This window comes from Moschus berezovskii, chromosome 15, assembly GCF_049115385.1.
Source record: "Moschus berezovskii isolate FMDL1 chromosome 15, NW_MosBer_1.0, whole genome shotgun sequence".
Lineage (NCBI taxonomy): Eukaryota > Metazoa > Chordata > Mammalia > Artiodactyla > Moschidae > Moschus > Moschus berezovskii.
Genome location: NC_142474.1, coordinates 74,475,200 through 74,487,686, shown reverse-complemented (window position 1 = coordinate 74,487,686; position 12,487 = coordinate 74,475,200). Strand labels below are relative to the sequence as shown.

At 41.2% G+C, this 12,487-nt stretch overlaps 1 protein-coding gene and 1 pseudogene across 11 annotated transcripts in view; one reads left to right on the top strand and one right to left on the bottom strand.

Annotated features, from left to right (window-relative positions):
* The window catches only part of LOC148775481 (ankyrin repeat domain-containing protein 26-like), a 221,217-nt pseudogene that overhangs the window by 131,805 nt on the left and 76,925 nt on the right, over positions 1 to 12,487 (top strand).
* Positions 1 to 12,487, bottom strand: part of LOC129556178 (ankyrin repeat domain-containing protein 26-like) — a 90,039-nt gene that overhangs the window by 29,370 nt on the left and 48,182 nt on the right. For 10 of the 11 annotated variants that reach the window (XM_088844236.1, XM_088844232.1, XM_088844234.1 and 7 more), the window contains 6 exons: positions 7,624 to 7,753; positions 7,267 to 7,328; positions 5,806 to 5,893; positions 3,258 to 3,286; positions 3,091 to 3,163; positions 396 to 644 (listed from right to left, as the gene is read on the bottom strand). In XM_088844236.1, the coding sequence (XP_088700362.1) occupies positions 396 to 644; positions 3,091 to 3,163; positions 3,258 to 3,286; positions 5,806 to 5,893; positions 7,267 to 7,328; positions 7,624 to 7,753 (631 nt within the window). The remainder of the gene's footprint in view (positions 1 to 395; positions 645 to 3,090; positions 3,164 to 3,257; positions 3,287 to 5,805; positions 5,894 to 7,266; positions 7,329 to 7,623; positions 7,754 to 12,487) is intronic. The other variant, XM_088844241.1, reaches the window with a different exon arrangement.

The window sequence follows — 12,487 nt, the reverse complement described above, 5'->3', positions numbered from 1 at the left end:
TTCACATGTCTATCCTCTTAGCTTCTAGACTGCAGAGGACAAGCTGTTAAAAATCTCCTTAGTATAAATATTCTTAATTATTTTTCAATAATTACTTGTCTACCGAGGTCTCACAAAGAGTCCCAAAGTTCTAAATATAGTCCTGCTACCCACGCTGAGACGCATGCTAAACACTAGCCTAAATGAACTTGCTTCCTCCAAACTCTCTTTGTTATTTCTTTACTATGGTCAGAGGGAGAATGCAAGCACCTTAAGAGGTATTGTTTGGCTGCAGGTTGCATAAAAGGAGTCAGCTAAGGTAGACTTTGCCACAAAATCTGATCCGGAACCGTCAGAAGGACGGTAAGGCCGTGCCCAGGGGGCGCGTGGCTGAGTGCCCTGGGCTTCTGCATTACCTTCTTTGCTTTCTCTGTTCTTTGGCAGCGGAGACTGGCACAGGTGATGGGGCGTGGAATTCCCTACCAGAAACACCGCTGCCTTTTTCATCTTTTCTTTATCTGGTACGGTCTTCAGTCCGAGTTCTGTGGGTGCCGACTGATTTTTGGTCACTGATTGGGACACCAACGGACGCTGATCATCAACTTTCAAATGCCCGGCTCTTTGACAAGTCTCCCTACTGAGGCTCGAGCTAGTCGAATCCCAATCTGAAAAATGTGAAAACAAAGTCTCCATGGATCAGGATCTGAGGCAGAATACAACTCTGCCTACCTCGTACAAAGGCTTTCTTCAGAGAATCAGTTCCACGTGCTCCTTCCCCTCAAATTCAGTACTCCTTCAGAGGTTACGCTATCCCACGTGTCACTGTCATTCATGAAGAGATGTTAACTAGCGTGTCTCGCTGCTTCTACGTTTTCTTTTCCAGTATTACTTTGAGTCACCCAATCTTTATTACATACTCTGTATTTCATAAGAACTTTATTATTATTTTCCTTGAACATACAAATATTTTATTAACAAAATTTATCTCTAATTTATTTTACCTTTAATTTTGCATGACAATATTGTGTGTTCTAGAGACCATGGTTTTCAAAACACTTTTAATGAATGGTACTACTTTAACTAATGGTAGAAACCTAGACAACATATTAGAAAGCAGAGACATCACTTTGCTGACAAAGGTCCGTACAGGCAAAGCTCTGGTTTTTTCAGTAGTCATATGTGAGGGCTGGACCATAAAGAAGACTGAGCACCGAAGAATTGATGATTTCAAATTGTCATGCTGGAGAGACTCTTGAGAGTCCCCTGGACAACAAAGAGATCAAACCAGTCAATCTTAAGGGAGATCCACCCTGAATAGTCATTCGAAGGACTGATGCTGACGCTGAAGCTTCAACACTTGGCGCGCCTGATGCGAACAGCTGGCTCACTGGAAAGGCACCTGATGCTGGGAAAGACTGAGGGCAGGATGAGAAGGGGAGGGCAGGAAGAGAAGGGGGCGGCAGAGGATGAGATGGCTGGACAGCATCGCTGATTCAATGGAAAGGAACTTGGGCGAACTCCAGGAGCTGGTGAGGAACAGAGAGGCCTGGCTACAGTCCATGGCGTCACAGAGTCGGGCACGGCTCAGCGACTGAGCACCACCACCACCAACAACAACTTTAATTTCACTGAGACGGTCCTTCCTCAATGGACAAATGTCTTCACTCATTTTTAAAGCCTTGGATAAACATCATAACCTGCAGAAGGAAATGGCAACCCACTCCAGCATTCTTGCCTCTTGCCTGCAAAATCTCTTGGACCGAGGATCCTGGCGGGCTACAATCCATGAGGTCGCAGTGGCTGAACACGACTTAGCGACTAAAGAAAAACATCATGAACTTATATGATAAATAAAATGAACTGAAATGAACTGAAATGAAATGAAATGAAACGAAACATCATGAACTTATATGATAAATGAAATGACAGCCTGGTGTGTGACTAATGGTTTCCATGTGAAAATAGGTAAGTGTAGGACCACACTGGATCCAAAGAGCACAGAGGGACATGAGACAGGAATGAATACACCACAAAAAACTAAAACTGTCAGATCTAAATTTCTTAACAGAAGTCAAAGGAACAAGCAAGAAATGTAAAAAGGAAACTTAAAACCATGTGTCAACACAAGGGCCCCTTTACCGTTTCACATCCAACCACTTCAATGGTTTAAAACAGGGGTTCTCAAGTGTCCCCTCAGAATCGCTGAAGTCCAGAGACCCATCGGGTCAGGGGGTCCAAGAGGTCAGAACTATTTTCACAACAACAGTAAACATTCCTTCCATTCTCATTCTGTTCTGCGGGCACAGTGGACTTCTTCAGAGACACGAGATGTGCTATCACAGCACTGAGGACTAATGGAATCAGCAACTATGATTGTGTGTGCCTGTATTTTAAGGTTTTCAGTTTTATTGAACCACAATAGACTTAAACAAAGTTCCTTGGAATGCTCAATAATTTCTAGAAGTATAAAAGGATGCTAAAGCTGAAAACTTTCAGATTCGCTGTTTTCAAAGATTATGTCTATCGAATCTAAGGGATGATTACTCCCCCTACTTGTAATAATCAAAGACACCAAACACACACACACACAGAGTCTGCTTATCAAAACATCTGATCGGCCTACATTCATCTGTGTAACGACACTAAAATGAAATAATTATCAGCTGAAATACAACTGACAGGTTAGCAAGTGAACCTTTACTCTAAGTAAAGGTCAGAGTTCAAATAAGCATTTTTGGACAGTGGAAAAATCTTACGGTCTAATAATTAATCTCTGAGAACTCCTGAGAGTATAGAGATTCCAAACTGAGAACTTAAGGGTATCGAAACATATACAGAAACATCTTGAGTTCAAGCTTACATTTTAAACATTTCTTGTTCATATGCTTGTAAATATCTTACCTTTCAAAACATGGATACCAACAAAAACATTTGCCTTATGTATGTCCAATTCTGCTATTAAGTTTGCAAAGAGAAGTTAGGAGTATGAAGAGCTAGCATTTCAAATATTTCAGTGTCCCTCTTTCCAGAAGGGACTTCCCTGATGGCTCGATGGTAAAGCGTCTGCCTGCAATGTAGGAGCCAGGGTTAAGTGTGTATCACAAAATTTACCTGAACTAGATGTTTGTGGACCCTTCTTTCCGGCTGTTTTATTAGGAACAGAATCCTTCACTCCGACTGCAGGCTGAATGGGTTTGGAAACAAGTTGATTAATAAATAATGTACATATGATACAATCCACAGTTCATAATTCAAGATAAATGCATAAATGTTTTTACCTTCACATTAAGACATTTCTCAGGAGGATCTAAAAGGCAAAGGGACATAGAGTTAATTAATTACATGTAATTACATTCATGCAGAGTTAGTACCGAGCAGAATCCTCGTGCTCAGCCTTGACACTGAATACATTTGGTTTCAGTGTCTTGATTTTAGGGGGATGTTAGGACACCGGCAAGACAGACATATGAATCCATTACAGATAGTGAAGAAAAATTAGGAATACAGGTTTACCTAAACAGGCAGTAAAATTTCAAAAGTAACATCATGTTTTCAATGAACTTAGAAAATACCAAAGAGCACACAGACCAACGTGAACATGCTGACTGATGAGGAGAAGATGGATCTTAATCAGAGGAGCAAACCATGACCCCAAGAAGACAAAGGTGAAAACAGATGGCAAAATGCAACAGTGTATCTTGAATGCAATACAGCAGTACCATTTACACCATTATACTACAAGGATTTAACATGTTCTTCAATCTGCCCAGTCATTTAAGAAGTGCACCGTTGGGATGACAGTTCAGCTCAATGTATAATTCATTTCTCATCAGAGAAAGAGTAATGAACCGAGTAGCTCGGATATACACTTGTAGAAAATTGTTCATAAAAATATTCATTTTTTTCCCCATACCCATGTGGGCTACTGGTATGCCTGCATGTCTTGGCTCCTCTAGTTTAGCCATCTTAAAATTTCTCAATCCGCTCATGCAAGAAGGCTATATAAGACACACCTACGAAATAATGTACAATAAATTCTCAACACTGAAATACAATGATCAAAGGGAAATAATCAACTCAATTGACACAGAATTATTAGATGCTAAAAATCCTGCATGTTTTAAAATCAGTGTAGGTATTTATTGAAAATAACAATTCTAACATTTAGGGAATGAACCCTATCAATCTGTTTTGTTTCAAAACTTAGTTTGGTTGGGTACATCACGCTAACGCTTAAAAGGATTTCTGTGAAACAACTGTCAAAAAATCAGTTATCTTAAAAATAGTCAATCCCTCCATATTCAAATTAATCTAATTTGGATCACAAATAGCAGTACAACATATATCTTTGATGTCTATCGTTACTTGGAGTAGCTGGGGTTCACCCTACTTCTAGCACCCCCTCCTGCCTCCCGTAGTATTGTCGGGAACAACAATGATCTTATCTCTTTTCAGGGCAAATACATGGAAGCCTCTGGAAGGAGTTCTCTCAAGGTTCCTCATCAACTCCAAACTCGCCTCCCTGAAGCCCTGCTTTCGTCCTTTGGTCCTTTCACTAGGGTCCTTCCTCTGTGAAGGGGAACCTTTGGACTCGTGGTCTGAATTCTTTCCCTTTACACTCTTCCTGTGGATCATCCCCACCACTGCTTTCTCCCTCCCTGCTTAACGTGCTCCTTCGACTCTTTGCTTCCCTCTGGCTATAGACACGCTCAGAGAGAAACATAAAACAATGCTTTTCCTTGATCCTGTTAGGCCTGCACCAGCCAATGCTCTTCTTCCAGATTTCTCTAAACGCAAGGCAACACCCTTGCTACTCAGACAGCTTGTTAGAAATGCAGAAACTCAGACCTCCTGCTCGGCATGTGCACTTCCCACAAGGTGTCCAGGCGACTAATTAACATTTGAGAAACTCTAGTCTATGCGGAGTCTGCTTCTACATGACTTCCACTTCATTCATTCTCCTGAAATCTCAGCCTCAACTCCTCACTCTAACACTTCCCCCCAAACTGAAACTGCGTTACCAGTTGGAAACTTTCCAGTGGACTCTCTATCAGGCTGTGGGTTCCTTGGTCTCCCCATCACGCCCCCTGCTCTCTCCTCCTTTCCAGCTCTCTTGTTCTGACACCATCCTACAAAGCAGCAGCATTTCCCATTACAGCTGAGCACCTACCCCCAAGCTCCCCCAGAGGATGACAACCCGCTCTGCACACCCAGGGACCGCACTTCTGAGTGTCTTCCTAATAACAAGTCAACAGGAAGAGGGGGGAACTTTGCTGTTCTTCTCTGACACGTTTTGGTGCCGGAAGCCCACTTCATATTCACCGTCTGTGTCAATTACTCTCCCTTCTTCTAAAGACCTATCTTACTTATGGCCACCTTCCCCATAGGCCCTTGCTTCCTTTGCCTTCATTTCCTCCCTGCACCCTCCGCCTCTCTCATCCTTCATTCCCTCTTTCCTCTGACTTCTCGACCTTCCTTTGGTTGTAGAGTATCTTGAAACAGAACTAGTAATTGTTTCTGTTGTCCATGTGGCACACGGAATCTTAGTTCCCTGACCAGGGATCAAACCTACACCCCTGCACTGGACAGTCTTAACTTGTGGACCTCCCAAGAAGTCCAGGAACGAGTAACGCAGCTCCTGAAACTGGATTCTCAGTTTAACCTGTGGCCGACACCCGATGAGACAGTTTCCCTCCTCTTCTCGTCCTCTGCCTCACTGCGCAGGTGACAGGTGTTTGCTGTCTTTTGCTTTTATTGCCTGTTACAATATTCCCATTTTAAATCAATATTCTGTCAAATAACCTTTCTACAAAATACAGTTCTTACCGTCTACTTGTCCATTTAATATATTTTTTCCTCTCTGATCGCCAGATAAATGATCCACACACTTCCGTGGAACGCTCTCAGAGATACTCTGTGAAAATGAATATTGAGTTCCATGAAGCTTTCCTAATGTCTTCTTAAGAAAACACCCTACTTTTAAAAACCGCCTACATTTAACCCAGTTAAGACAGGTTTTGCCACGATCTCACAGCTGCCAAATGACAGAACCTGCATGCTGACTTCATACACCGCTGGATCACCAGGCAGTGGCTGCCAGCAACGAAGACATCAGGCCCTTCCGATCTCCTTCCATAGCTGCCACCTTCAAACAGGGCACGGTTACTTTCTGTTACCTCAAGTACGGCTGCCATAAAAGCACCCTGCCCTGCTACTTCAGTTTAGTCGCTCAATCGTGTCCGACTCTTTGCAACCCCATGGACTGTAGCCTGCCTAGCTCCTCCATCCTTGGGATTTTCCAGGCACGAGTACTGGAGTGGCTTGCCGTTTCCTTCTCCAGGGCATCTTCCCGACCCAGGGATTGAACCTTGGTCTAATACGTTGTGGGCAGATGCTTTACCGTCTGAGCCACCAGGGAAGTCCCCTTGCTACTTAAACAATTCAAAATGGTTTGTACTTATTAAAACATTGCTAAAGCAACTGCTGTTATTATAACCCCACATATTTATTACTATTCCCCATGGTTTTGCTTCTCTTCAAATGTTTCTTCCAGATTAACCTGACAATCCACACACAGTAACACCTTCCAGTGTCAAGCACTATCTTTCAAGGTCCAACTGATAAAAAAACCACATTTCGACCTGTTTCTCTCCGACCCTCTCTAGCAGTTTTACACGTGCACATGTACATACATTTGGTTGGGAGACTTGGACTGACAGACACACACTGCAGGCTATTGTGTATGAAATAGGTAACTAATGAGGACCTACTGTATAGCACAGGGAACGCTACTCAACATTCTGCACTGGCCCATATGGGAAAGAATCTAAAACACAGGCCACACACACACACACACAAAGAGGCAATACACACACACACACACAAAGAGGCGATACACACACACACACACAAAGAGGCGATACACACACACACTAAAAAAGAGGCGATTCACACACACACACAGATATAAAACAAAGAAACATCTGGCCATGGACTGACCTGAAATAATGTTTCAATTTTCAAATAAATGTAACTTCAATGGATTCCTTATGATATCCAAGCCTTGGTTTCTGTACTACGCTGACTTCATTAGGTGAATCTTACAAATGAACAAAAGTGTACTATGTGCTAGTATTTAGCACAGAAGTATTTTATTTAATATAGGTTAGAAGTAAGAAAAGAGTTTTGATAGGGAAATGCAAAGGTGAGAAAGTCACAGCATCTCCCGCTTTCATGATCTTATATTACTCAGGGCTTACATTTCAAAATAATAACAGAAGACAGTACCTCAGAATCCCAAGGTGATTCTATATCTTTCTCTTCTCCCAATCCTACGGCTGACATCATGTCTGTAAAATGCAGTCACAGATATATGAATGAGAACAGTCACTACTACGAATTGTAAAGACATGTGTAAGTCTATCTCTATCCACAAATATTCCCATAAAATAAAGCAGTGGAAAAGAATTTCAGAGGGTTGAAGCATTTTCAAGTAGAAAAACTTGGTAGTAGGTGGGACACGTCTGAAGAAAGAGAGCAAAAAAATGTACTTGAAATGGATATCATATTTGGATCTATACCCTTTACATGTCTTTATATTTGCTTTTAAGTACAGAAAACATTCACAGGCATTCACTGACTTACCACTTCTATTATTTTTGTGTGCTCTATCAACAGAAGTCAAATGGTCATGATCTGCTTGCTCTTGGGGAGCCCTTTCAATAATATCAGCATCACTTTCTTTTTCAACAAGATCTGGCTTTGTGGCTCCTTCCTGTCAAAACAAGACAATATAAAACAAAAACCCAGCTTCAGAAAACATATTCATTCGTTTCAGCTTCAGCATCAGTCCTTCCAGTGAATATTTGGGACTGATTTCCTTTCGGATGGACTGGCTGGATCTCCTTGCAGTTCACGGGACTCTCAAGAGTCTTCTCCAACACCACAGTTCAAAAGCATCAATTCTTTGGCGCTCAGCTGTCTTTATAGTCCAACTCTCATATCCATACATGACTACTGGAAAAATCATAGCTTTGACTAAACAGACTTCTGTTGGCCAAGTAATGTCTCTGCTTTTTAATGTGCTGTCTAGATTGGTCATAACTTTTCTTCCAGGGAGCAAGTGTCTTTTAATTTCATGGCTGCAGTCACCGTCTGCAGTGGTTTTGGAGCGCTAGAAAATATAGCTTGTCATTGTTTCCACTGTTTCCCCATCTACTTCCCATGAAGTGTTGGGACCGGATGCCATGATCTTAGTTTTCTGAATGTCGAGTTTTAAGCCAGCTTTTTCACTCTCCTCTTTCACTTTCATCAAGACGATCTTCAGTTCCTCTTTGCCTTCTGCCATAAGGGTGGTGTCATCTGCATATCTGAAGTTATTCATATTTCTCCTGGCAATCTTGATTCCAGCTTGTGTTTCATCCAGCCCAGAGTTTCTCATGATGTACTTCTCTGTGTATAAGTTAAATAAGCAGGGTGACAATAAACAGCCTTGATGTACCCCTTTCCCTATTTGGATATTTGGCCTTGGAGTACAGAATGAAGCAGGGCAAAGGCTCATAGAGTTTTGCCAAGAGATCGCATTGGTCATGGCAAACACCCTCTTCCAAGAACAGAAGAGAAGATTCTACACATGGACATCACCAGATGGTCAATACCAAAGTCAGGTTGATTATATTCTTTGCAGCCAAAGATGGAGAAGTTCTATACAGTCAGCAAAAACAAGACCGGGAGCTGACTGTGGCTCAGACCATGAACTCCTTAGAGCCAAATTCAGACTGAGATTGAAGGAAGTAGAAAATATGACCGTATTTTACAGGAGAGCATTTAAAATACAATTTAAAAAAACCTATAAGCAATGCTCCAGAGTGGACAGTAAGCACAATAGACGCTGTACATCACCCAAAGTGTCCATGAAACTGGAATTAAAAAGCAAATTTGGCTTTAAAAACAGCCAAATAAACATGGTAACAGTCATTCTAAAACAAACTGCAGAGCCAGGAGGAATGAAAAGATTGACAAGTATATTTTAGAAAGGTTACTCTGGCAGCAACGTAAAAAAGAACTTCAGGGTAGCAAAACTAGAAAGGAATATTTCAAGATTATAGGGGAGACAGTGAGTTATGCTGACAAGATATGACAAATGATAAGCAGGCAGAAAATACTGAACTTCCTGAGTGACTGGAGGTGGCATTTTCAAGGAAGTTTGCAGTCCAGGATTTTCTAAGATGGGGAGGACAGATGAAGGGATAGCTTACAAAGAGTCAGGGATGAGGGAAGCGTCAGGGACAATGCCTTCAGTTTGGGGTGTAATAAATTATTTTGAGGCGTGCAAGGGACTCAGAAGAAAGGAGTTGGGTAAATACATTTGAATTAGACATAGATAAACTTATTCAGGTAAAACATATACTGTAAAGATAATTATTTGTAAAAGATACTAACCTGGTATAATTAATGCAAACCTAGGCAGAATTCTGAACTTTTGAAAATAAAACAATACCATGGGAAGAAAGCTGTGAGGCTAAAATTGTCAATTATATATTTCAACATGTTTCAAGGATATAAAAATATACTGTTATAAATATATGCAAATACTCGTTTCTGTCATATTACCATAATAAGCATTTTTAAGTTCAATGAAAAGGTTTAATTGTACAACACCAATTCAAGATGCGACAAGAAGACTCTCTTTTAAATGACCTTAAAAGACAAGTTTTAATTTGTCGAAGAGAAATGCTTATGTGAGGATGGAATTATGAGGCAGTTTAAAGTACTACTATGACATAAGAAAGAAATAGAAAGCCTATTTGAAAAGATCCCATTCAAAATGGAGGGAGAAATCAAAAGCTTTACAGACAAACCGAAAGTTAAGAGAACTGAGCACTGCCAAACCACCCTTTGTGGCCCAGAATCTGCCTGTAATGCAGGAGACCTGGGTTCAATCCCTGGGTTGGGAAGATCCCCTGGAGAAGAGAAAGGCTACCCACTCCAGTATTCTGGCCTAGAGGATTCCATGGACAGTCCATGGGGTCACAAAGAGTCGGACACGACTGTGTGACTTTCACTTTCACACCAGCCTCACAACAAACGCTAAAGGGATTTACAGCCAGTAAACACAAGAGAAAGGAGAGACCTACAAAAGCAAAACCGAAACAATTCAGAAAATGTCAACAGGAACATATAGATCGATTATTACTTTAATGTAAGTGGATTCAACGCACCAACCAAAAGACACAGAATAGCTGAATGAATACAAAAACAACAGCCAAATATATACTGCCCACAAGAGACCCGCTTCAGACCTAGAGACACATACAGACCGAAAGTAAATGGATGGAAAAAGATATTCCATTTGAATGGTAACCAAAAGAAAGCCAGTGTGGCAATCCTTATTTCACACAAAATAGACTTGAAAATAAAGAATATTATAAGAGACAAAGAAGGACACTACATAATGACCAAAGGATCAATCAAAGAAGAAGACATAACAATTGGAAATATTTATGCCCCCAACATAGAAGCACCTCAATACACAAGGCAAACACTAACAGACATAAGAGGAGAATTCAATAGCAACACAGTCATACTGGGGCACTTTAACACCCCCCTTACACCAATGGACAGATCATCCAAACAGAGAATCAATAAAGAAAGCCAAAACTTCAATGATTTATTAGACCCAAAGGACCCAACTGATACATTCATGACTTTCCATCCAAATGCAGAATACACTTTGTTCTCAACTGCACATGGAACACTCTCCAGGACAGACCGCATCTTGGGACACAAATCAAGCCTCAGGAAATTTTAAAAACTGAAAATATATCACGTATCTTCTCTGGCCACAAGACTATGAGACTAGAGATCAACTACAGGAAAAAAAAAAACGGCAAAAAACACAAACTCATGGCGATTAAACAATTCATTACTAAATAACGAAAAGGTCATTACAGAAATAAGAAGGGAAATCAAAAGATTCCTAGAAACAAATGACAACAAAAACACGACCACCCAAAACCTACGGGATTCAGTAAAAGCACTTTTAAGACCAACCTGGATAGTATATTAAAAAGCAGAGACATTACTTTGCCAACCAAGGTCCGTCTAGTCAAGGCTATGGTTTTTCCCACGGTCGTGTATGGATATGAGAGTTGGACTGTGAAGAAGGCTGATCGCCGAAGAATTGATGCTTTGAACTGTGGTGCTGGAGAAGACTCTTGAGAGTCCCTTGGACTGCAAGGAGATCCAACCAGTCCATTCTAAAGGAGATCAATCCTGGGTGTTCATTGGAAGGACTGATGCTAAAGCTGAAACTCCAATACTTTGGCCACCTCATGCGAAGAGTTGACTCACTGGAAAAGACTCTGATGCTGGAAGGGATTGGGGGCGGGAGGAGACGGGGACGACAGAGAATGAGATGGCTGGATGGCATCACCAACTCGATGGACATGAGTTTGAGTGAACTCCGGGAGTTGGTGATGGACAGGGAGGCCTGGCGTGCTGTGATTCATGGGGTCGCAAAGAGTCGGACACGACTGAGCGACTGAACTGAACTGAACTGAACTGAAGAGAGAAGTCGATAGCAGCACAATCCTACCTCAAGGACAAGAAAAGCACTGAACAGGCAACACTCTACATTTAAAGCAGCTGGAAAAAGAACCAAAACCCCCCAAAGTCAGCCAAAGGAAAGAAAGGGTACAGATCAGAGCAGAAATAAATGAAAAAGAAAATGAAGGAAACCATAGCAAAGATTAATCAGACAAAATACTGGTTCTTTGCGAAGATAAGCAAAATGGACAAACCGCTCGCCAGGCTCATCAAGAACAGAAGGGAGAAAAATCAAATTGACAAGATTAGAGACGAAAAAGGAGAGGTTACAACAGACAACACAGAAATGAAGAGGATCATAAGAGAATGTTATGAGCAACAACATGCTAATAAGAGAGACAACTGAGAGGAAAGGGACAGATTCTTAGAAAAATTCAACCCCCCAAAACTGAATCAGGGAGAAATAAAAATTACAAGCAAGCCAATTACAAACACTGAAATAGAAGGTGTTATCCAAAATCTCCCAAAAACAAAAGCCCAGGGCCAGATAGCTTCACAGGAGAATTTTATCAAACATTTAGAGAAGAGCTAATGCCTAGTTTTCTGAAACTCTTCCAAAACACTGCAGAGGAAGGAACACTTCCAAACTCATTCTATGAGGCCACAATCACCTTGATACCAAAACCAGGCAGAGACAACCCAAAAAAGAAAATTACAGGCCACTATCACTGACAAACACAGATGTAAAAATCCCCAACAAAATTCTAGCAAACACAATTCAACAACACATTCCATAGCTCATACACCATGATCAACTGGGGTTCATGCCAGGGATGCAAGGATTCTTCAATATACACAAACCAATTTCAATGTGATGCACCATCTTAACAAACTGAAAACTTAGAACCATATGATCATCTCAATAGAGGCAGAAAAAGCCTTTGACACAATTCAGCACCTG